Source organism: Protomyctophum bolini (genome assembly GCF_963924005.1).
Source record: "Protomyctophum bolini genome assembly, chromosome: 12".
NCBI lineage: Eukaryota > Metazoa > Chordata > Actinopteri > Myctophiformes > Myctophidae > Protomyctophum > Protomyctophum bolini.
Window position 1 is genome coordinate 8,326,004 of NC_137873.1, and position 26,958 is coordinate 8,352,961.

Sequence of the window (26,958 nt, forward strand, 5' to 3'; positions counted from 1 at the left end):
GAATATGTACGAGCTGCGTTCGCTTCCCGCGTTTGCGCGTCTTACTGGTCTATATATCTACGGTTGAATCATTGTAAATGTTTCTATCTACATTAATGCCACAGTCAAAACCTAGAGCGGCCCACCGCCGCCAGGCCCAGAAGAAAACAATAACACTTAGAATCATCCATCCATCCATCCAATCTATCTTCAACCGCTTATCCGTAGTCGGGTCGCGGGGGCAACAGCTCCACCAGAGAGATCCAGACTTCCCTCTCCAGAGCAACATTAGTGACTTCCTCCTGGGGGATCCCGATGCTTTCCAAGGCCAGTGAGTCCAACTGGTCCTTGGTCTGCCCCCCGGGGGTCTCCTCCCAGTGGGACGTGCCTTGAGGACCTCCCTAGGGAGATGCTCACGAGAGGCATCCTAACCAGATGCCTGAATCACCTAAGCATGGCTCCTTTCCAGGCGAAGGAGTCTCTCCCGCATGACTGAACTTCTCACCCTGTCTCTAAGGGAGATGCCAGACTCCTTGGTCCTTTAAATAAAAAAAGATCATAGAAATAAATATACAATAAAGAGAGTTCCACCGTGTTCAGTTTGGAACATACAGACACAGGTTTGTGTTTCCACCGCATTGTGTTGGACGGAACTATTGTCATTGTTTGATGCCTAGCTGAATGGTTAGAGAGCCTGTCTGGAGAGAAGGAGTCTCCTGAGATTTGAATCTCAGTAAGTGATGCTGAGAGGTGGCTCACCATCAGGTGGGATGAGATGTTGATCCATCATTTCTTGATCTTTCTGCTGTTCCTTCATCTGGAATGTGGTCTCGGTTGTTATTGTTGTTGTCGTCTGTTGTCGTTGGTTGCCATGGCTGCCAGTTCCCACCTGATGTCGTGTGGGAGTTCTGATTGGTCCAGAGCATACTGAATAACTTCTAGCTTACATAACGTCTTAAGACAAGGACTGAAGTCTAAAATGAACAGCTCATCAGAGATAGTGTGATCTCCTTTGTATCCTCCAAAGAGGATGATATGATCTCCCACAATGCAACAGCACATATCTTGCATTGGACATGGTCCTTTCCCCTTGGGCTCAACCTTCTTCCAGGAAAAGGTCTCTGGACTGAATTTCCACTAGGGGTGTCCAATCGACAACCGTTAGCCGTTTATTAATTTGTTTACCGACAACACTAACGGCTAATGGTTCACCGGGCCAAAGCACCAAGCACACACACACACACAGACACCCCCTCTTTCCACCTTTACTGTCAGTGCAACCACGCATGTGCCGTGACTTAATTCCCCCAAAACAAAAACACCAAAGCAACTGCATGTAGTATAGTGGACTGTGGAAGCAGGAGGGAAAAAGAAAAAAAGACGAAAACACACACAGCATTGCGCGCCCGCAGATCTGCCCTTCATGCAACGAACGTTGGTTCCTTAAACGGCAGATCTGTCGTTTTATGGATCATAGAACGAACGTACCGGTATGCTGTTAGCTTGTTGCTAACGGGACCCCCCCCCCCCCTCTCTCTCTCTCTCTCTCTGACGTTCTCTCTTTCTCGCTCGCGCACGTTAGAGAGACGCTCTCTCTAACACGTCTTTCTGTCTTTCTCTTTCTTTCTCTCTCTCTCTCTCTCTCTCTCTCTCTCTCTCTCTCTCTCTCTCCCTCTAATCCTTCCTGATCGGTCCGCGATACATATGTGCGTATAGAAGACTGTAGCCTACGCACTAGTGCACTGATTGACAGCAGGCCACGTGTAAACGGTGTATTTGTCTATTTTTAATGCGCAAAACAGCGCTTTTTTTCCCTTAACGGCTAACGGTTAATTAGCCGACAAGTGCTGGCGGTAACCGGTTAATACAATCTTTCCTTTTGGCCATCCCTAATTTCCACACATCATTGAATTTCTGATTACGGTTACAGCCACCAAATATGTACAGCTCTCCATTGTAGGTAAATGCTGAATGACACCAGCGTCCTTCTGGTAGAAGTTGTGCAGAAGGTTTGTTCAGCCAGTCGTTGGTCTCTGTGTCAAACACTCATGTCCAGCCCCCGAATACAAACATCTTGGTACCAATGATGGTAGCAGAGTCAGCTGATGAATCAGGAGATGGAGTTCCTCTGGTGTTAATTAAAGTCCAGACCATTGTGCTGGTGTCCAACTTGTACATGTCATAAGTGTATCTAGCCAGCTTGGTGGCAGCGGTGGCCGAGTGGATTGCGGAGCGGTCTAGATACCGGAAGGTCGCCAGTTCGAATCAGCGATCCGACACGTTAAATTTACCACCGTTGAAGTGCCCTTGGACAAGGCATTGAACCTCTACCATGAAATGCTCCATGTGGGCCTTGCTGTAAACAAGTATCTGATGCTTAGTCGAGTTACCCTTGGTAAACTTGATTTACCAGAACGCATTTCTTCTTCTTCTTCATCCTCCATGGATAAACATGACCTTCTCCAACACACAGGCTGAGTGGTAACACCTCCCCTCTGGAACAGTCCCAGAAACCCTGTTTTGGAACCATCTGTGGGCGTCAACATCAAATGCATAAAGCACATTGCAGTAAGGATAGCCTCCCCAGATGTAGACTGTATCTTCTATCAGCACAGCTGTGTGGCCCCAGCGCATAGATGGAACCTCAAGGTGACCGTCTTCTCTTCCTGGTTCCACTGGAGGTAACTTCTTCCAGCATAAAGACATTGTGTTGAAGACATGGACATCCATCTGTTCCATGTTGTTGAAGGTCACTACATCACAGACACAGCAGCCTCCAAAGGAATACAGTTTGTTCCTCACTGCTACAGCAGCATGACGGACCCGCTTTGGTCCTCCTGCTTTGGAAACGGTCCAAGACAACATCACTCTGTCTGTCTGTCTGTCTGTCTGTCTGTCTCGCTCTCTCTTCTCTCTCGACGTCTACAGTCATTTTCAACACGGTGCATCATCTTATATCTTCTGGTGTGAAATCACACGAGACACACACTGTTGCCATGCACGCCTTAACGACGCCAATTAGTGCAGCTGTTCTTCATCTGCACCCTTTGAACTCTTTCTATATTTATTACTTCATTGCGGCTACCTTGGGGTCTATGGATCTATGGATCTAAGGGTCTATGGATCTATGGGTCTTCCACACGTATAGCATAGTCTAGTATATATGTATAGTTTATAATATAGTTTCATTATATAGATATTCCACTGTTACGTTCTTAGCGTACGCATGTTTCATGATAAATGCTTTTCATGTGGTGTATTCCCATGCTTTTTTGTTCTTGCTAAATGTAAGTCACTCTGGATTAAGAGCGTCTAAATGCTTAAATTGTAAATTGCTACAGCGTTCCCTAACACTGAGCTGTGTTGTATTTTGAGGGTGTGTGTGTGTGTGTGTGTGTGTGTGTGTGTGTGTGTGTGTGTGCGTGCGCACATGCGCGTAATGTGCTCAAGCTGCCTGGCTGAGCACGGAATGTGATGTATGGTGACAACAGTGCCGCTCACGTCACGCGGGTGTGATATTTTTCTCCATATCGCTGTGTGAGAGACAGTCCACTGAGCAACTCAAAGTGAGGCTGAATGACAAGCATTTTGCATTCTGGCTCTTTGAGGGGAGCTAGCGCCCCCTATGGCCAGCTTGGTGTGTTTGTGTGTTCTCAGGGGCGGCCTTAGGAATCTGGAGGCCCGTTTCAAGACCAAATATGAGGCCCCCATATACCTATGACATCATTATTTTGTTGAGGCCCCCCTGAGGGTGGAGACCCGTTTCAATTGAAACTGGTGAAACATACTTAAGGCCTCCTATGGTCAAACCGAACAACCAATATGTCAATTTGAAGCTATGATTCCCTGCTTTCACATGACATGAAAAAACTAAAATAAAAAAATAAATCTATGACGTATAGCCTCGGTCAGAAACTGTCACTGTTGTTAAAACCAGTTCAGTTCAAATAGCCTACATACGGATAGCATCGCTTGTCCAGGAGCTTTATTGGAATGTTGGTTGATATTACTGGAGCGATCCGGAATAAGTGGTCGTACCAAACTGTCAGCGGCTCTCCGCTGCAGACGCTAACGATAGAACACCTGTGCTGCTTAAATGTCACCTGGCAATTAACACATTTAGGCCTGACGTCGAGATAAATAAAAAGTCTCCTGAAAGAATATATATTCAAAGATCTGTGCCACATTTTCACGATAAAAAAAATATCACACCCGTGTGAACTGGTGCAATCCCCCCCCCACCTCTCTCTCTCTCTCTCTCTCTCTCTCTCTCATATTAGCAGGCAGCAGGCACATCACTATCTCTCTCTCTCTGTTTCTGGCGCTCCCTACTGGTACTAATAAGTCACATACTTGTGCTCATGACAGACCACTGATACATACAGTAGATACATACATACATACATACATACGCACGGACATTGCTGGTTGTAGGAGTGGTTGCACCACTCAAAAATATAGCAGACCTACAAGCTCGTAGCGCGCCACTCGGTGGCGCGCTACAAGCTTGTATAGATCTGCTATTTTTCAATAGCTAAAGTATAACATAATGCTTAGTTAAAACACCAAAAGGGGTTCCCGTCTAGAATGGGTTAAATGTCATCAAAGGAAACAAGTATTCACATTTATTTTGTAAAAGTATCAATACTAATAACTAAGTAGTATTAGTTAAAAGTCCCGGGATTCAAAATATACTTGAGTAAAACTAAAAAGTGTATTGGCATCAAAATTGTATTTAAAGTGCCAAAAGTAAAAAGTACTCATTTGGATCCAAGATGTAGTAGTTTAGTGGGTACATAAAGTAACAGTATTGGAAATTGGAAATACTTGAGTACAGTACTTGAGTAAACGTACTTTATTACTTTCCACCACTGGGCGATTTGTCAGTGTCCATTTTATCAGCTAATCCGTTAGGCTTGGCCATCATAGCGATGGATCTCTGGACAGCTCTTAACCCATTCTGAACGGGAACCCATTTTGGTGTTAGCATAATTTTATGCTTTAGCTATTTAAAAAATAGCAGATCTACAAGCTCGTAGTGCGCCACCGAGTGGCGCGCTACGAGCTTGTAGGTCTGCTATTTTTTGAAAAATCGAAGAACGACTGACATTTTTTTAAATCTGATCTCAGGTCAGAATGGGGTTCATCAGACCAGTGTGTGTCCCAGTGGAAACCTCGTATGAATCTGATCTCAGGTCAGAATGGGTTAAAAGGAAATTCTCGAAAAAAAACCAAAACGATTCTCTCTCTACCTGTCTTTTATCAGCGTCAAAATGTGAAGCACATTGCGGGAGCGTCCCTGTACTGGTCTACCTGACTGGTGATGATTACAACAACAACCCTTCAGACTGCTTGGCTCTGGTATTATCCATTAAGACCTGGAACGCATCTGAGTCCACTTAACCACTATAACAACCATTATGTGATATACTTTAGCCGTTGGGAAAAATAGCAGATGTACAAGCTCATATAGCGCGGGACTGAGTGCGGCGCCACAAGCTTGTAGATCTGCTATTTATTTATTTTTATATAATTGTGAAATGTGTGCAAATCTTTCAATATATAATTCTTTCACATAAAACTTTTTTTTTTCTTTTTTTGTGGGGGGTGGGGGGGGGGGGTCCCTGGAACAAAATATTTTCAGATGTGGGGGGGGGGGGGGGGGTCATATGATATCATATTTTGGGGGTCCTTGACATGAAATAGTTTGAGAGCCACTGATATAGAAACGTATAGAAATGTTTTTTTTCTGAAAACTGTTTTTGGATTTAGAATACATTCTGGTCTCATATAGGTCTCAGCGGGTTATTGGAGACGTCTGCGAGTCCATGTGGTTACATGATTACAAGATACATGTGGGTTATGGCCTGACAATGTGTAACAGTTTAAAACCCACTGACTGTGAAGCACACTGTAGTTCCAAGGGCTTCGTTTACAACAAGTGATTGAGTAGCTCTTTATAATGCACTTTTACTTTCCTTTTTTTTTTATATATTTTTTTTATCCCACACGATTTTGTAACCCATTTTTCACACCCTGTGTCAATCATCTATACTGTGATTACTGGGCTCTACACACCCTCTGCCAACCTGGGGAGAGCAACGGACTTAACTCATGCTTCCTTCATGCTTGAGTGTCCAAGTTGCTCCTTTACACCTGACAGGGGGGAGTTTCCCTGGTTGGACGTAGCGCGTGAAAGGAACACGTTATTCCAACCAGTTCCTTTCCCCTCCATCAGGCGCCCCCGGCTGGCCAGGGGGAGGCAGTTTAGTGACCAGGATTACTGCATGTCTTTTTGTGAGGGTATACCTACCCTAGGGGACCACGGGGAGAACATGTAAACTCCACACAGAAAGGCCCCTTTCGCCAACCCCGCCTTCGGGTATGGGCACTGATGACATTTAGTCGACTAAAAGTAGACTGACAATAAAACATTTCGGGTGACTAAAATGTGACTAAAACTAAATGAAAACTATATATTCAAGAGACTATGACTAAAACTAAAATAGAAATTTGCTGCCAAAAACAACACTGACTCACCTGCTTTCGCGTGACATGAGGAAACAAATTGAGACCCTGTCCCCACATTGTGACTGGCAGACAATGGCATCAGTGTTCAATTATGTGTTATGTTTTTCTTTGTTTTTTTTATTTCTCCTATGTTTTGTATTTCTTATTTTATATTTTATATTTTACTATGTTTTATTTTGAGTTAGTGTTTGTAAACAATTGTAAGTATTGCCTTTGTTAAATGTTAAATGTTTGTCTGTGTCGGACCTGCAGGAAGACTATAGCTTTTGTCAAGGCAAAAGCTAATGGGGATCCTTATAAACAATAAACAATAAACAATTGCCCTAATAGTTAGTCCCCTAATAGTTGGCCTTCTGTTGTAAATCTCTCTCATTGTCTCTTCCTACAAGATGTATGTGTTTTTAAGCCTGTTACATTTTTTTAAAACAAAATGTGAGACACCAGAGGAGTATTATACCCAATAGGCCTGTATGGTCGAATATGACATCAAGGCATTTAATATCGCACTCAAACAGAACTCAAGTAGTAAGTTGTTAACCCGGTACTACTCCCAAGTATGGCTTGTGTGGGACAAGTGGGATGGGGGGGACCCCCATGGGGGGACCCCCGTCCCCCCATCAAGAAACTTCTGTCCCTCAAATGAAACAGTTTGAATCTGGTCACCCCATAACAGGGCCGATGAACAAGCGCAGCTGTCTCAAAAAAAAAGTGCCTCCATTTTTTTTCTACATCAATAAAACATCTCCGTTAGCACACGATGCGAGAGAGAGAGAGAGAGAGAGAGAGAGAGGAGAGAGAGGAGAGAGGAGAGAGAGAGAGAGAGACTGTAAAATATGCTCGTGCTTAACGCAGCAGCGCGTATACACAAACGCACGCATGAGCGGAGCACGCGAAAACATGCGCAAACCCACACGGCTCGACGGACAGGAATTCCGTCATGCATATTTGGGATGGCCAGACTCTTACCTCACACGACTGGACGCAGTGAACATGCCGAGGGTCAGGGTGCCACCTCAGCCTCCCCGTGCACACGATACTCTGGAAGGGAGGAGGAAAAAGGAAATAAAAAAAGGGGCCATAAGCAAAACATTAGAACATCCACATGCAAATCCTCAGCACTTTATACAATGTTTCCCTTTCCTTCCTCCTCCTCCTCCGTCGTCTGCTTCTTCTTCTTCTGTCCCCCCCCGACGTTGCCATGCAGAGGGTGGGGAAAAAAAACACTGAAATGTTTTCACTTTAAGCCATTCTAGACGGTCGGTCGGGGAAGCCCTTTTGGTGTTTTTAAGCCCTCATGTTATAGTTTAGCTATTGATAAAATAGCAGATCTACAAAAAAAAAAATTATCATGAAAATGTGTCGCAAATCTTTGAATATATATTTTCAGAGTGAATGATTTTAACTCAAATCGTGGCTTCCGGGGGGGGGGTCTCTGGAGCAACATATTTTCAGATGGGGATCAGCGGCCCGAATACAGATCTAATTTTGGGGCGCTCCTTGACATGAAATAGTTTGAGAACCAAACTGAGGTTTTTCCAGAAAACTGTCAGGATTTAGAAGCTTTCTAGAATCGTCCTCAGGTCTAAATGGGTTATAAGTGAACGTGTCAATACTGCAAACGTAAGAAATAAAACAAATAAATGGTTACGTAGACGAAAGGCATCTTCGATCCCTCCGAGTCGGACTGCGTGTCAAAGGTTGCAGACTTTAAAAGAAATGAGGGAATCCAAGAGGCACTCTGTCTTTGGTGAAAGATTCAAATAATTTATTGATGAGCAGAGGAGAATAAATAACAGGACCTGTACGCGTTTCGACCAAAAGGTCTTCGTCAGAGATAGACCTTATGGTCCAAACGCGTAGGACCTGTTATTTATTTGCTTTGCTCATCAATAAATCATTTTTTTTACTAAAGACGGAGTGCCTTAATTGGATTCCCTTTTTTCTTTTCAATTCTGCAATTTACATCTTTGACAAGTAGTACAACTTGAAGGAAATAAATCAACTGTAGCCTAGATTTAGTCGACTATACAATCTTGGGATATTTAGTCCACTAAAAACTAGACTAAAACACTTAAACATCCAGGTGACTAAAACGTGACTGAAACTAAATTAAAACTATTGAAGAGACCTTTGAACTAAAAATCTAAATGTGCTGGCAAAAACAACACTGCACCAGTGTAGAAATAGTGACCACCCACCAAGTGACCGGAACTACTTAAACACCGGCATGTTTTCGGGCACCTCAGTAGACCTTGCCAAGCAAAAACGATACAAAATGACGTAATTTCGCGGGTCCTCTGCCGACCATTTCTTTTATCTGGAAGTAAGAACGCAACCTGTCCGCAACCTCGATCGGGTCGGGTCGGTAACTAACATGGTTCAAACCAGGGGAGCCAGTGAAGCCAATAGAGCGCCGCAGTCCCCGCCCCCTTTCAGAAAGCGAGTGGCCCAGGAAGTGAAAGCCCCATGCATTCTGCCATCGGCACTTTTTATATAATTTATTTAAAGACGGTTACGCCGGCGGACAAAGCCAATTCGGATCGTGACGAATCATGACAATGAACACAATATTTTGGGCCGATCAAATAATTTATAAGACGAAAAATAAAACAAATAGTGTTGTCTCCTGACTTTCTTTTCTTCTTTCTAATGATTTGATCGTCCCAAAATATTGTGTTCATTGTCATGATTCGTCACGATCCGAATTGGCTTTGTCCGCGGCGTAACCGTCTTTAAATAAATTATATTAAATGTGCCGATGGCAGAATGCATGGGGCTTTTCACTTCCTGGGCCACTCGCTTTTCTGAAAGGGGGCGGGGACTGCGGCGCTCTATAGTGTCTGAAGCCAGTAGGAAAGCCTGACTTCCTGAAAGTTCATATAATGGCCTGTTGTGGCGCTGTCATTGGGCCCAACTTCACCTAGACTGTATTACCTTAATAAACATGGTCATGAATACTTTCTGCTTCCAGTCACTAGTTTAAAGTCTCATTTCTAATATATAATATCTAATATATTCTTTTTGGAAAATTATGGTCCCATTTATTAAAAAAAAAATACCATAAAGTCTAGTATGTTCTGAGGGGGCGTGGCTACCTTTACAGTCTATGACCGGGAGCCACCCCCCCCGCTCGAGTCAAAATAAAAACCAACAAAGAAGAAGGGGGGGGGGGAAGTCCCGCCTCGTTGTCTGGGCCAGCCAATGGGCTCAGCTGGGCCCAAACAGATCTAGAAAGATGGCGATTTGCTGACAGGCTTCATCTTACGTCCATATCAGACCCCGGAGAACGCTTTGTCCATATTTATTTACAGTCTATGGTTTCAAACGCAAGGATGGCATAAAGAGTGTGGCGTTTTATTATTAACCGTTTTTGGACGTGTATGGCTCGAAGTGTGTTTGATATTCATCAAAACCAGACCAGGACTCCCACCACAGGACTCAGGTAATCAAGTAATACCATTGCAACCACTATATTTATGTCTTCTAAATCCTAAAAAAAACATGTTTTCTTAAAAAAAACGTATGTTGCAATATCAGCGGTGCTCAACACTTGTAAAGTCAAGGACGCCCCCCCCCCCCAAAAAAAAAAGTATTTAAATAAATAAAAATGTACAATCTAAAAAATGTCCCCCCCCACCCCCCCCCCCCCCCCCACACACACACACACACACCCCCAGCCCAGCAATACCTTTCTGCCCTAAAAATAACAGCAGTTTGGAATGGATGTAAAAAAAATAATAAAGAAAAGTTGGCCGCACGCGTTAATAAAACAAATGAAAAGAACGATATAGTTTGATGTTTTTTTCTTTTTGTAAAGGGTTTTTGAGGGTTCTGGATGGAATCTCTTTGAGGATCAAGAACCTTCCTTTTTTGTGTGTTGCGCACTGAGAAATGAAGTTTTTATCTGAATCAACAGCATTCCTTGCAGTAGCTCCAGAGGGGAGACACACAGTATAACCACCACCGACCCCCCCCTGATCACAATCTGAGGAACATCAACAGAACAATTAGAGTTGTCTGTCAGCGGGGCCTGAAAACCAAAGGCCCCTACCCGTCCCTAACCGGGCCCTATACTGGGCAGATCCGAGGCTCGGGCCCGAACCCCAACAGTATTTTGTCGTCATTTTATAGGCCACAAAACCCGAAGAAAAAAAAAACCAGAGCGAAAAAGAAAGATTGCCTGTATGGGCAGCACCAGTGGACAAGTATAGCACAAGTGAATTAAGAACAGACATAATTATAATAGTTGGCAAAAATGGCAACTTCACACGTTCAGTTTTTCATAAAACATGCTATGAGTTCCGCACAGGAAGGCTAAATTAGACCTAATGTCTTGACCCCATTGGCATGCAATTCTCTCTCTCTCTCTCTCTCTCTCTCTCTCTCTCTGATGTTCTTGCTTGCTGCTGCTGCTGCCTGCGTATATTTTCTGCCTCCTGCCAGTCTGAGCGACCGCCGCTGGAAAACGGTTTAAGTGGTAAATAGACGCATGATTGACTGACAAAGAGCGTGCGAGAGAGAGAGAGAGAGAGAGAGAGAGAGAGACAGAGAGAGAGAGAGAGAGAGAGAGAGAGAGAGAGAGATAGGGGATCCTCCCCTGTCAGTGCAGCCCGGGCGCTCCAGGGGAGGTGTAAAGACTCCGTTGGTTCCAAACATGTTCAGAGGAGATAACACACAATACCTCCACACCGCCGCAGAGATGTGGCGCAAGAACGCCTTTCAGAGAGAGAGAGAGAGAGAGACACGTCCAAACTATGTGACCTCGCGGCGGCTCGCGGCCAGCGGGAGAGAACTGGCTCCGCTGACCGCCTGACCACCCAAAAAGAGAGATGAAGAGGGTTGTTTATACGCCTTAGTGTTAACGTTAAGAACGCCGTTCCTGAGAGACCGTGTTGGGAAATTAAGGCTTTCTAGGAAAACAAACCCATGTGCTTCTTTTTTGACCCCCAGAACCAAAGATACGACACACTCCTATAAAGTCTTGGCACCATGGTATAAAAAACGGTAAAAGTGTGCGTGCGTGCGCGTGCATGTTTGCGTGTGTATACGTGTGTGTGTGTGTGTGTGTGTGTGTGTGTGTGTGTGTGTGTGTGTGTGTGTGTGTGTGTGTGTGTGTGTGTGTGTGTGTGTGTGTGCGTGCGTGCGTGGCAGAATGGTTTGGTGAGAGGCATGATGTCATACTGCCCAGTGTTGATGCCAGCAGCGTGTGATTGTCAGAAAGGTTAAATTGTTTGGAGTGATTAAACAGGCGTAACGTTCCTTTATACGCACACGGAGAACCTTCCAGTTTCAGCCCAGCTGAGAGTTCTGGAAGATCGGGCAGAACTAATTCATGCTCTCGGTGACGTTCTGAACTGAACTCTCTGCCGTCGATCACTCAGCGCTATAGAAGCACTGAGGCTGTGGATCTCTGGCTGTCCCACCATTCCATTCCATTACGATTATTGGGGTCACGATTCAATTAAAAATCGATTTCAAAATTATAATTCAAAAGCATTATTTTCCAGATTCAAAACAATTCTCTATTGAAAATGATTATCGATTCAATACATAGGATTTCCTCACAATCTATACTCCAGCCAACTGAAGTGACTGTAGTACTGACTATACAGTAACTTGAAAATGACTGAAGACAGGATGTTTACTGTGATTAGAGTGAGCTTACATTTCATAACACAAACACCATGTAGTGAAAACTGCTGTAAATGTAAAATGTAAAAAAAAAAATGTAAAAAAAAAAATATATATATATATATATATATATATATATTTTTTTTTTTGGAAATTATTAATCAATTTTGAATCCTTCATAACGGGAATTGCGATTCTAGACACCCCTAATAAAAGCACGGAGAAAAAACATCCCAACTGTTCCAACAAAACAACTTTATTTGACTCGTTTAACACCAGCGGACCCTTTTCATATCGAGGCCCATTATTTATTGATTTGGAATTGTCTCGAGCCACACACACGGAACCACCGTCTGATGAGATCTGGCCTCTCAAGACCAAAAAAAACCGAAAGAATATGTTGTTATCGTTGGATAAGGTTTTATGCCCATAATTCCATGCTGTATTGATGTTGGTACCATAGCAGAGATAACAGGCAAATAACAATTATTTGACATTCTCCAATGTAGACTTCTTGTAACTGAAGGAATACGGATGTTTAAAACTCATTCTGGGCGGGAACCCCTTTTGGCGTTAAGCAGCATGTTATACTTTAGCTATTGAAAAATAGCAGATATACGAGCTGATAGCGAGCTTAGTTGTAGGTCTGCTATTTTTGAAAAATCATGAAAGTGTGGTGCAAAATCTTTATATAATATCTTTTCAGAGCGTATACAGTTTTAACTCAAATCTTCACTTCGTGGGGAGGTCTCTGGAACAACATATTTTCAGATGGGGGGTCGGCGGCCAATTACATATCATTTTTGTGGTCCTTTGAAATTAAATATTGAGCACTGCACTGATACAGAAACATGGGCATTTCAGAAAACTGTCAGAATTTATAAAAGAAGCAGTATAGCTGGGTGTAGTTGCGTCTAGTTTAGCTGAGTCTAGAGCAGAAGCAGTATAGCTGGGTGTAGTAGCGTCTAGTTTAGCTGAGTCTAGAGCAGAAGCAGTATAGCTGGGTGTAGTAGCGTCTAGTTTAGCTGAGTCTAGAGCAGAAGCAGTATAGCTGGGTGTAGTAGCGTCTAGTTTAGCTGAGTCTAGAGCAGAAGCAGTATAGCTGGGTGTAGTAGCGTCTAGTTTAGCTGAGTCTAGAGCAGAAGCAGTAGCTCATGGTCTTGGCAGTGAGAGGGTCTGAACCTAAACCACACGGCGCTGCCCTGCCAGATGATTAGCCCATTCTGACCTGAGATCAGATTCATACAAGGTTTCCACTGGACACACACTGGTCTGATGAGCCCGTTCTGACCTGAGATCAGATTCTAAAAATGTCAGTCGTTCTTCGATTTTTCAAAAATAGCAGACCTACAAGCTCGTAGCGCGCCACTCGGTGGCGCGCTACGAGCTTGTAGATCTGCTGTTTTTCAATAGCTAAAGCACGACACGATGCTAACACCAAAATGGTTTCCCGTTCAGAATGGGTTAAGTCCATTATTCATCCTCATCGTGATGGATCAAAACAAAACACAACACCAAAAAAAAGATGCTGTTTATCAACGGATCAGCTTTCACAACCGCTGCTGACCGCCTGGTCCCGACTGGACATGCACATCACGGCAGCAGACGAGGAGAAGCAAAAACAACTACTCTTTTGCAAGACCAGGAACGTTTTGAAAGAATTATATATTAAAAGATTTGTGCCGCATTTTTTTTACGATAAAAAAAAAATAGCAGACCTATACAAGCTCGTAGCGCGCCACTCGGTGGCACGCTAAGAGCTTGTAGATCTGCTATTTTTCAATAGCTAAAGTATAACAATGCTTAGTTAAATTAAAACAGCAAAAGGAGGTTCCCGTCCAGAATGGGTTAACGTTATAAGAGACTACATTTCCTGTTTACGATCTACCAAAGATACCAACTATACAGTTTTCAAATAATTGTGGCCGAGTAAAAAAAAAATAGTGCAATATTTGCCTGAATTGCCTCTGAGACGTAGTGGAAGTAGAGGTAAAGTTACAGATACAAAAATTGGAAATACTCAAGTACCTCAAAGTACCTCAAATGTGTACTCAAGTATACACAACTTGAGAACATGTAATTAGTTGTACTTTCCACAGAAGAAATACTGTAGTTAAACAGATAGCAAAAAGGTATTAATACCAGTAAGACGCGCAAACGCGGGAAGCGAACGCAGCTCGTACATATTTGGGTTTTGGACGTATAGCTGCTTTGGGGACTCCTTATATGGTTATGGCTGAGTCATGGTGACGTAATCACTCAGCTTCATATATGGGCACAAAAGCGGGACAGACAGACACACAGACAGACATGATCTGCTAGGTCTCATAGTAAGTGCTCACTGCATTCGCAACTATATATATATGACCCGTACCTGAACCCTGGTGGGCAGCATCCAGTGCTTGAGGGATTGGGGCGAGGACCCGTTGGGCAGAACCACCGGGTCACGCAGGTCCATGTCCTCCAGCGCCACTGCGCACGTCACGTAGCAAACAGAACCTAGCAGCGGAGAACGATCCAGGGAAGGGAAAAAAATAACACACTTTATACCTCGCACGCACGCACGCAAAGCTTTCATTTGCATCTGTTGAATTTATTCATGTGCAAACAGAGAGAGAGAGGTGTGTGGGGACAACCCGGGGCCGAGCCGACAGCTTCAGAGAACTCTGTCATCTTTGCGATTCGGACACTTTGGCAGTTAAAAACCCATTTTGGTGTCGGCGTCATGTCGTGCTTTAGCTATTGAAAAATAGCAGATCTACAAGCTCGTAGCTTGTAGGTCTGCTATTTTTTGGAAAAATCGAACAGCGACTGACATAGAAGACATTTTTTTAATCTGATCTCAGGTCAGAATGGAAAACTGTCAGGATGTAGAAGACATTTTTTTTAAATCTGATCTCAGGTCAGAATGAAGAGCTCCATGAAGAGTTTAGCTCAGTCATCTCCAGACATGCCGACCCCCCCCCCCCCCCTCCTTACTGCATGGCCTCCCAGCAAGGGCTCACTGAAACCCCTCCCCCAAATTACCCAGAATGCCTCAGCAAAGCCTGGTCTTCGACCTTCCAAAAAATTGTTTTCCAAAATATTCCTTTGAGGTCCCTTCCTTAATTCCTTGGGTTTCTGGTTGCTGCCCAAACAACAGGTAAAAACACTGCACTGGTGATGTGGTTCTGTCTGCAGCCCACTAACCTTCACTGACACACACAGGGGGAGGTTGGCAGAACATTCCCTAAAACGGGCCGGGACATTTAACGCTCCACACGGCCCAGACTCTTCTCCCTTCTGGCTCCAAAAAACGATGGAATGAACTTCCCGCATTGCAATCAGAACTGCAGACTCACTCCCTAATCTTCCGTCGCAGTCTGAAAACATCACCTCTAATTCAGACTCCACCTTACCCTCTGCAGCACTGTCTCCCCTAGCCTCCACAACCATGCAGTCCTATGCAAAAGCTACATTATGTAAATTTAGTTAGCATATCATGTAGAGATCCGTAAATCAAAGCTGAAATCCCGGGGGGGGGGGATATAAGTCATTTTCTGTTGTAGCACTCACACTGTGGAATGAACTTCCACCTCATGTCAGAGCTTCTCAATCCTTGTCCTTGTGTTTAAATCACGTCTGAAAACTCACTTGTACTCCTTGGCATTTGAACATACTGATTAAGAGTTGCTGCTTCCACTGCATTGTGTCCTTATGTTGCCCTGTTTTTGTACTGTTGTTGTTGCTTTTTTCTCGATATTCTATAGTATTTCTTTGTGTACAGCACTTTGTTTCAACCTTGTATAAAGATGTGCTTTATAAATAAAGTGGATTGGATTGGATTGGACATAGCATTCCATAGTGTTTACTTAACGTTTCACTGTACAGATATTCCACTGTATGTTAGCTTCTTAGCTTATTTATGATCCTTGATGACTTATTTATATGTATTTGATCATGTATTACGATGTGTTGTTCTGGCTTACTGTAAATCACTCTGGATTAAGAGGCGTCGGCTAAATGCCCTAAATTGTAAATAGTTTGTAAAACATCCTGACCAATAAGGCTCCACACTGTAGTCTCCTGATCTCCCTCCTGGTTAATCCATTCTGGGCGTTTTAGGTGTTTTAGGTATTATGTCACACTTTAGCTATTGAAAAATAGCAGATCTACAAGCTCATAGCGCGGCATCGAGTGCCGCGCTACGAGCTTGTATAGGTCTGCTATTTTTGAAAAATCGTGAAAATGTGACACAAATCATTGAATATATTCTTTCAAAGCGAACATTTTTAACTCAAATCTTTGCATCTGGGGGAGGGTCCCTGGAACTACACATTTTCAGATGGGAGTCGGTGGCCAATTTCATTATAATTCTGGGGGTCTTTAATTGACATGGAATATTGAGAACCACTGACCTAGAAACATGGGGGTTTTTTTCAGAAAACTGTCAGGATTTAGAAGGTATTTGTAGAATTGTTTTCAGGTCTAAATGGGTTAAGCTGTGGAGCAAACTTCCCTTGCAGTCAGAGCTGTCTCCATGCAGGTGAGACGGTCTGCAGTCAGAGCTGCAGACTGTCTCCATGCAGGGGAGACGGCCTGCAGGCAGAGCTGCAGACTGTCAAATAAACCCTCTACAAAGGGTTGTGTAGTTAGTTGTCTGTTGGTTTGTATCATTTATGTTGTTCTGTAAAAGTGGTGGTATTATTAGGGCTTGTTTGTTTGTGTGTGCCGCGACGGAGCGGGCGGTAGAGTTTCTGCTATCTGAGCGCTGGTTGTGGTGGGTGGGCCGGTCTGGGCCAAATTCACGCGAAAATGACCGGGCCGAATTTTTTGTCCCAGTCCAGCCCTGGTGAGAGGTCACTCACCGACGGTCATCTCCTGGTCACAGCTGTACTCCACGGCGTTGAGGTGGGCAGGGGGAGAGCACGCCCCCTGCAGCCTGGAACACATGGCGAAGTCTTTGCTCCACAGCCCGTCCTTGGTGCAGCGGATGGTGCTCTGTTTGGGAGGACAATAATTAAACAGCACGTCTTATCTATAGAGACGGACCCATACGTAGGCTACCCATAAGAATGTATTTTCTTTAATGCCACAGACGAAAAACAGTCTAAGTCCACACTATTTATCCATAATGTATAAACGATGGATAAGGGGGGTCAGGACAACGAGGTATTTTCGTGGAGGGGTTCAGAATGAAATTTAGTTTTTCGTCCGATACTCAAACATGAAACTGTTTTAGCAAACGCCTTGCAAGATTATACCATTTTCTTCGGCCGTTTTTTCTGAAAACTGTATATGGTTGTTACTCACGTTGTCGGCTGAGTCGTCGGGGCATTGCAGCGTGCACAGGGAGTCGTAGCGCAGGTCGTTGGTGCAGGTGTACATGCCCTGGAAGACGTCGGGCAGCGGCGGACAGGACACGGGCACACATCCCAGCTCGTCCCACTGGCCGCCCTCCTGGCACACCACCTTCATGTACTTCCTGTGTGGGGACAGGAAACAGAACACACCACCTTCATTTACTTCCCGTGTGGAAGGAACGGAACCAAGCTGTGTCAAACTCCACTCCGTTATCACCAGTGTTTTTTTTATACTTATATTCAGTGATTTCCCTTAATTCAAATATCACGTCTTTTTTCGTTTTCTTGTGATAATCCTCTCTACTATAGAGTGTGCTGACCATAATTATAAGGAGTTCCTCCCTGTCCCCAGTTAACCCCTAAGGGGGTCAAAAAACCATAGGTTTCATTTTTGACTAGGTGGCCCAGCTTTCATCCAATCAGGATAGAGAGGGGCCTTCCGCCAATCATGATCGAGCGGAGCCTTGGTGTGCGTGTTGTCGCGTGTCCCCCAGGACCCCACTCTAGTGCGTGTGCATGTGCACATCTTGTTACCGGAGCGGACCGGGGTTTTTTTTCCAAATCACCCAAATCACTGAATGCTCCTTTAAACCAGTCTATCTATTTCTCGGGTTTAATCCTTGTGTACCCATGTGTGCCAACACGAGAAATCTGGTGTTTCTTTAATGTCGTTTAATCCAGAATTTATAGTATTTTATTCACCGTTTGTTAGCTGTTTTTTTTAAACATCCGTTTAGCATCGAATATCCAAAATGTCATCTGTGACTTTGTACTGCGTCGCTCCCGACATGCTTGTGCAAATGATTCTAAAGTGTGTGTATGAGTGTGTGTGTGTGTGTGTGTGTGTGTGTGTGTGTGTGTGTGTGTGTGTGTGTGTGTGTGTGTGTGTGTGTGTGTGTGTGTGTGTGTGTGTGTGCGCACATAAAGTACTTATAAAAGTACTTCATGTGCAGCACTTTCCATTTCAATCTTTTGAAAACATTTCAATCGGGAATTAATTGTATTCAAAGGACTATGAATGAAACTAAATCAAAACACAAACACGTACTGTTTGTATACTTTGTAATGTTAATTTATCAAATGGATTTTGCTTACATTTGTATGTGTACACAAAGAGGTAGGCGTACACAGTACCCTGCAGTACAGACACAGATCCTATAGCCTAGACTCAAACCAGCTTCGGCGGATATAAACCTTTCCCCGGCATCTGCCTCCGCTCCCAATAGAAAACCCACATCTCATTAACAGCACAGAAATCGCATTTAATAATGAACAAAGTTGCCCAATGAATACAATTGGCGACAGCAATAATGAGGCCCGGGTTTGCGCTGGTACACGGTTTTATTGGAGGCCTTTTTTGTTGAGCACGAATACTGAGGAAAAACCGAATGCTGTTCGCAGGTGATGGACCTAAAAATACCCTTTTTTTATATATTTTTTTAAATGTACTCACTGCACTATTTAAACCGAGGCTAGAGGAGGTGGGCATGCGTACGCGGTGCCTCGTTACTGGGTTCTGTAAAATTCCAGCGTAAATCAGAGATCCTAATTTGATTAAGGAGCTGCTTAATGAGGCCGTTGTAAAATAAAGGAAAAAACAAGGAAATTCCTCTATAACTCTCAGGCAGAAAAATTAGCCCTTTACGTCTCCACAGGATGTGCTGTTCACATTACCGCACAAGACACGGCTGTGAACACGTTATATTAATGTATTCCTTAATTTAAGCAATAAAAGGAAGACGGCGTTGAGGGGAATAAACAGCTCCTCGTTGTCTGAGGACTTGACCTTCTTTGTCAAACTATAGAACTATATCGTTTGAGGGCAGTAATGCTAAATACAGTTTAATGATTATCAAAAGCAAGTTCAGAGGTGCGTGCGCTCAACGTTTGCACTGCACAGACAGTGCAAAAAGAGACATCAGAATTCAATTAGGAGGCGGAAAAGTACAGGATAATTACAGTACATTTCACGGTATGTCTTTGGGGTGCACAGCTCTCTTGTGGAACCCGGTGTCCAGCTAAGTGGATATAACAAGTTTCTTTATTTAGATGCAGTGGACGTTACTGATGTCACTAAAGCTTAATTATACCACAGGTCGTTTCAAGGTTGCAATCTCATTGGATGAAACAGCCTTCTAGCCGTGGGTTAAACCAGCACCATTCAACACCTAATCAAAACTAATAATTCAGCTGCTCTGTTCTCCCAGAGCGCTAGCAAACTCCGTGGCTAGGCTAGCTAGTTTCTTGGGATTTGTGGTCGTAGTGACTACATCTGTCATTAAAAAAAATCTTTCAGCGATTTTCTTAGTTTTAAGGGTAACTGTGGTAGAATTGCAATATTACTTCAGTGATGCTTGCGGAACTCGACTTCGTCTAGTTCCTGAACGCATCCCTGTCGTGGCAATAATCACGTTAACCCCACACCCTCTCTTGTAATATTGCTTTATTTAGATGCAGTGGACGTTACCGATGTCACTAAAGCTTTATTTAGATGCAGTGGACGTTACTGATGTCATAAAGCTTTACGAGTAAGACGCGCGAACGCGGGAAGCGAACGCTCAGCTCCATATATGGGCACAAAAGGGGCCAGGTCCACAACAAACAAATCACTGGCCCCTTTTGTGCCCATATATGGAGCTGGGGTACCTGGCCCCTTTTGTGCCCATATATGGAGCTGGGGTACCTGGCCCCTTTTGTGCCCATATATGGAGCTGAGTGATTGCTGATGCAACACACTCCATATTTGGATAGCGGGACAGACACACGGACAGACAGACAGACAGACAGACAGACAGACAGACAGACACACAGACATGATCTGCTAGGTCTAATAGTAAGTGCTCACTGCGTTCGCAATTAAGATGCAGTGGACGTTACTGATGTCACTAAAGCTTTATTTAGATGCAGTGGACGTTACTGATGTCACTAAAGCTTTATTTAGATGCAGTGGATGTTACTGATGTCACTAAAGCTTTATTTAGATGCAGTGGACGTTACTGATGTCACTAAAGCTTAATTAAGATGCAGTGGACGTTACTGATGTCACTAAAGCTTAATTAAGATGCAGTGGACGTTACTGATGTCACTAAAGCTTTATTAAGATGCAGTGGATGTTACTGATGTCACTAAAGCTTAATTAAGATGCAGTGGATGTTACTGATGTCATAAATCTTTATTTAGATGCAGTGGATGTTACTGATGTCATAAAGCTGTATTTAAGTTGCAGTGGACGTTACTGATGTCACTAAAGCTTTATTTAGATGCAGTGGATGTTACTGATGTCATAAAGCTTTATTTAGATGCAGTGGATGTTACTGATGTCATAAAGCTGTATTTAAGTTGCAGTGGACGTTACTGATGTCACTAAAGCTTTATTTAGATGCAGTGGATGTTACTGATGTCATAAAGCTTTATTTAGATGCAGTGGACGTTACTGATGTCACTAAAGCTTTATTTAGATGCAGTGGACGTTACTGATGTCACTAAAGCTTTATTTAGATGCAGTGGATGTTACTGATGTCACTAAAGCTTTATTTAGATGCAGTGGACGTTACTGATGTCACTAAAGCTTTATTTAGATGCAGTGGACGTTACTGATGTCACTAAAGCTTTATTTAGATGCAGTGGATGTTACTGATGTCACTAAAGCTTTATTTAGATGCAGTGGATGTTACTGATGTCACTAAAGCTTTATTTAGATGCAGTGGATGTTACTGATGTCACTAAAGCTTTATTTAGATGCAGTGGATGTTACTGATGTCACTAAAGCTTTATTTAGATGCAGTGGATGTTACTGATGTCACTAAAGCTTTATTTAGATGCAGTGGATGTTACTGATGTCACTAAAGCTTTAATTAGATGCAGTGGACGTTACTGATGTCACTAAAGCTTTATTTAGATGCAGTGGATGTTACTGATGTCACTAAAGCTTTATTTAGATGCAGTGGACGTTACTGATGTGACTCAAATGGCAACTAGAATTCATCCTTTGTCATGTCCCGCCCGTGATTAGTCAGTCAGGGACCAATCAGAAGGCTGACAAAATTGAATTGGAAGTCAATCATAGCCAATAGCAGATCTAAAAGTGCAAATGCGACGCGTTGTGAGCTTGTAGATCTGCTATTCGAGACCCGGCGCATGAAAAGAGCACAAGCACGTGCGACAATTTCACAGGACCGCCCTGCGACTTCTCTGCGTGTACAAAAAAGAAGAAACGCAGGTCTCATTGACAATTAATTACAAGGCCCGTCTGAAATGACCTATGTGTTTACCACTGGTCTAACACCCAAAAAGGACACAAGAGCGAAGGAAGGAAAACTAAACTAAACACTCACTTCCTTCCGCCTCGGACGGCCAGTGTAGCGGTCCGGACACCTAGGCTGCTGAGGCAGCCTGAGGGCGTGCCGTGGGTTCGACTCCCGATCCCGATGTTCGCCGACTAAAACTAAGACGAAAACTGTTCGTCTACTACCTTTTTCCACTGACAAAAAACGAATGGAAACTAAATGAAAACGAAGCTATGATGACTAATGATGATAACTAAGACAAAATATACCGACAATTCCGTCGACAAATAAAAACTAGACTAAAATGTTAGGAAGGGACTAGTGGACAAGAGATCCAGTAAAATACATTTTAGTCGACTAAATCAACTGTAGATTCAGTCGACTAAAACTAGACTAACACTATAGACATTCCAGGTGACTAACACTGTTCGTCTACTACCTTTTTCCACTGACAAAAAACGAATGGAAACTAAATGAAAACGAAGCTATGATGACTAATGATGATAACTAAGACAAAATATACCGACAATTCCGTCGACAAATAAAAACTAGACTAAAATGTTAGGAAGGGACTAGTGGACAAGAGATCCAGTAAAATACATTTTAGTCGACTAAATCAACTGTAGATTCAGTCGACTAAAACTAGACTAACACTATAGACATTCCAGGTGACTAACACTAAATGATGTTTCAGTCCAAAGACTATGACTAATGACTCAAATGCCAAAAAACAACACTGGTGTCACCACCCCCAATCTCGCTCCCCATTTCCTGTCACCACACTGTAGTGTACAGTCTATCCAATAAAGGCAGGTGAATAGTAAAAAAAACTCACTTCCGCGTCTTCTTGCCCAGGCTGCCCGTCACGTAGTACCCTGGGTTGCACTTGTAGCGGCACACAGCGCCCACGTCGTGGCCTGTGGCGAGGCAGTCCGTCGACAGGGACTTGGCGTTGGCGATGACGGGCGCTTCGGGACACTCCACCTTGCAGTAGGCCTCGGGGAAGGACCACAGGCCGTCCTCCAGACACACCAGCCTGTCGCTGTCACCTGCCAGCACAACGGGATGGATGGGACACCGTGAAGATGGAGATGGACACTACTATCTCCACACTCACTCCAGAGAGCCACTACTATTTACACACTCACTCCAGAGGGCCACTACTATTTACACACTCACTCCAGAGAGCCACTACTATTTACACACTCACTCCAGAGAGCCACTACTATTTACACACTCACTCCAGAGAGCCACTACTATTTACACACTCACTCCAGAGGGCCACTATAGTTCCACACTCACTCCAGAGGGCCGCTATATTTCCAAACTCACTCCAGAGGGCCACTATAGTTCCACACTCACTCCAGAGGGCCGCTATAGTTCCACACTCACTCCAGAGGGCCGCTATAGTTCCACACTCACTCCAGAGGGCCACTATAGTTCCACACTCACTCCAGAGGGCCGCTATATTTCCAAACTCACTCCAGAGGGCCGCTATAGTTCCACACTCACTCCAGAGGGCCGCTATAGTTCCACACTCACTCCAGAGGGCCACTATAGTTCCACACTCACTCCAGAGGGCCGCTATAGTTCCACACTCACTCCAGAGGGCCACTATAGTTCCACACTCACTCCAGAGGGCCACTATAGTTCCACACTCACTCCAGAGGGCCACTAGTTCCACACTCACTCCAGAGGGACACTGCAGTGGGAAAGTATTCACACTCCTTCACTTTTTCCACATTTTGTTTTGTTACCGCCTCATTTCAAAAGGAATTAAATTCGATGAAAAAAGTATTTTTGAATATTTTGTTAATTTATTATAAATAAGAAACTGGAAAAACACATTCTTGGTTTAGTACTTTGTTGAGGCACCTTTGACAGCAATTACAGCCTTAAGCCTTTTTGGGATTTTTTGGGTTCTGTACAGTATGTACAGTATTAAAAACATGTAAGAAATGTGAGCTGCTATATAAATATTTGAAGTTTTTCAGAAAACTTGAAATCTGCCTCAGGCCTAAATAACAAACACTTGAATTATCCTTTCATTTTCATTTTCGTTTGGGGAGGGCAAGGTTTGTGTTAACACACACACACACACACACACACACACACACACACACACACACACACACACACACACACACACACACACAAACACAGAGGGGAAAGGAACTGGTTGGAATAACGTGTTCCTTCCACGCGCTACGTCCAACCAGGGAAACTCCCCCCTGTCAGGTGTAAAGGAGCGACTTGGACACTCAGGCATGAAGGAAGCATGAGTTCAAGTCCGTTGCTCTCCCCTTGTCCCCCATATATGGGGACTAGGTTGGTGGAGGGTGTGTAGAGCCCAGGATCACATTAGATGATTGACACAGGGGTGAAAAATGGGTTACAGAATCGTGGGATGAAAAATATATTTAAAAAAAAAAGAAAAAAGAAATAAACACACACACACACGAGCTGGCCATATGGGAGGGGCTATTGAAAAAAACTCAAAATGGGTCTAAAAAAATCACACTTGAAATGAGGGGCGCCCACCCACTGTATTTAGATATTATCTAGTTGTCATTTACTGCCATTGAAAATCCATTGACTTGGCTGCCACATGGTGGCGTAATTTCGGAAAGCCCTGCATTTGGAGAGGCTAGCTGGCACCCTTCAGAGCGCTAGGAGAGCATATGGTCAACGTTAGCTCAAGCTAACACGCCATGGCCGCCCCACACGATGTGTGTACACAACCGTAACACGGAGAATCCTGCTCACTTTAATAGCTCTATAAAATTTTATGAATCTTTAACATTGTATAGAATTTGTTTTATAAGCCATTATAAAATATACTGGTGTTGGGGCGGCCATTATTTAAAACCTGATACAGCTGTAGTGGTGGTGTGCATAGATTGTTGTGGTCTACTGTGTGTGTGTGCGTGTGTGTGTGTGTGTGTGTGTGTGTGTGTGTGTGTGTGTGTGTGTGTGCGCGTGTGTGTGTGTGTGTGTGTGTGCGTGTGTGTGTGTGTGTGCGCGTGTGCGTGTGTGTGTGTGTGTGTGTGTGTGTGTGTGTGTGTGTGAGCATGTGTGCGTGCGTGGCAGTGTTTTCGCTGCGCTGAATGACGCGCGATATGGCCTTCGAGCATACATACCCCGAAAACCCCAAAAGCCACACTTAATATTATTTCTCTATAATCAGTGTTTTATAACATAAATCTTTGCCTCACTGCTGACTGTGTGAAAACGCTCTTTGGGCAGAATTCGCCTCCTGGACAGAAAAAAAGACCACAACAACAGACACATGTGGACATCGGGCTATTTTCAGAGATAATCAACACAAGCAACATGCTGTCAATGTCAGTGTATCAGTGTGTAGCCTACTGTAGCACAAAAAGGAAAGAAGAGGAGAATGATTCTGACCTCTGATTATTGCAGCAATAAGTCCGTGCGTGCGTGCGGAGGCATGTCTGCTCTGCGACTGCCAGCATTCGGCATTCGTGGAGAAATAATAATCGCTTTCTTTCTTCCCGGGGCTATGATGACACCGCGCTGTTAACATGTCTATGATGACACGGCGCTGTTAACATGCCCACAGCATGATTTATGCTTATGTCTCTCAACAGAAATGACGTGTTTTTTCAACAATTTAATCTACCGTGTTAGGCCTTTAGGATTATATGAACGTTGGGCAACACTGAAACTGGACAATTTTGTAGGAAAGGCAACAAGCAGAACGATTAAAACCAGGGACGTGCCCTGCACAATAATATGTTAGAGAAGCGCAGGTGCTGGAATTCCCTTAAAAGGGCAGTTTTGGCCCAAAATAGCGGATCCAACGGCTCAGGAATGTGGCACATTGAGAGCTTGTAGATCAGCTATTTCTGGGGGCGTATATTATAACCTCACACTCTTATAGCTATACTGAAGACGCGGCATACAGTATACGTACAACAGGGATTTCTACACAGAGGCGCAAATTGCACGGGTTTGAGTTCAGGATGAGTTCGGAAAGAGGCAATTCTCCTGAACTCTGCCTTTGGCGTATGAGAGCATGGAAAGGAAAGGAAGGACACTGCTACGTGTCTCCATGGAAGTGGATGGAGACAACCTTCATCCACTGCACATGTACTACTTATTAAATTGTATTAGAGCAGCACTATAATGTAACTTTCCTCCTCTACACCCTGGATTTGAACCCAGTTTCCTGTGCCAGTGCTGACTTTGGTCCATGAGTATAAGGCTATGGACCAGAGCTACATCCCATACCTGCTTTCTCTGCACCATTTAAGGCCGTTTCCAAAATGTTAAAATGTAAAAAGACCAATAATTATTATGAAGAAAACAAGATGTTAAGACCGCTAAACCAAATAGAAGAAAGTTTACCTTCAGAAAAAAAAGCGTTTTTTACGGCTTCTGAATGTAGGTCTTTTTAACATGTAATGTCTATGGAGTGACGTCACGTCAACACCACCACTAGCTCATAAAAGGGGGCGGAGGAAGGGCTGTGAGATAGACCTATTGGCTGGACGGCTGACCGAGCTATATATCGAGCAATGGCGGGAGACTGCCTCAGCTATAGCTATATGATGTCACCGAGGATTTGGACCTCCATATCAGACAGGCCGATGGCTCGACGGTCGATGGCTTCAAGAGGCACATGAAAAAAAAACCCACTTCTATGAACTTTCATTATTCAATGTCACTGTTGTGATGTTATACGATTGACTATAGATTTGAACTCGAATCGCTCCGTTTTAACCAGTGTTTTTAACTCGAACGTATAAAGCACTTGTCTTTGAACTGCATTCATTTACTGTATGTTTGAAAGGTGCTCTATGACTACATATTATTATTATTATTATTGTTATTATACATCACCTCCCCTGAGCTCAAATGACGGCTGAAACAACCGTGGCCTCAGTGGTCAGTGAGTCCAACCGAGGCCTCAGTGGTCAGTGAGTCCAACCGAGGCCTCAGTGGTCAGTGAGTCCAACCGAGGCCTCAGTGGTCAGTGAGTCCAACCGAGGCCTCAGTGGTCAGTGAGTCCAACCGAGGCCTCAGTGGTCAGTGAGTGGTCAGTGAGTCCAACCGAGGCCTCAGTGGTCAGTGAGTCCAACCGAGGCCTCAGTGGTCAGTGAGTCCAACCGTGGCCTCAGTGGTCAGTGAGTCCAACCGAGGCCTCAGTGGTCAGTGAGTCCAAC

At 43.9% G+C, this 26,958-nt stretch overlaps 1 protein-coding gene across 1 annotated transcript in view; it reads right to left on the reverse strand.

Moving 5' to 3' along the window:
- The window catches only part of pappa2 (pappalysin 2), a 177,985-nt gene that overhangs the window by 35,313 nt on the left and 115,714 nt on the right, over positions 1–26,958 (reverse strand). Inside the window, exons 26-30 of the mRNA XM_080778846.1 lie at positions 22,605–22,818; positions 17,434–17,605; positions 16,989–17,121; positions 14,516–14,640; positions 7,477–7,548 (exon numbers count right to left, since the gene is read on the reverse strand). Coding sequence (XP_080634972.1) covers positions 7,477–7,548; positions 14,516–14,640; positions 16,989–17,121; positions 17,434–17,605; positions 22,605–22,818 — 716 coding nt within the window. The remainder of the gene's footprint in view (positions 1–7,476; positions 7,549–14,515; positions 14,641–16,988; positions 17,122–17,433; positions 17,606–22,604; positions 22,819–26,958) is intronic.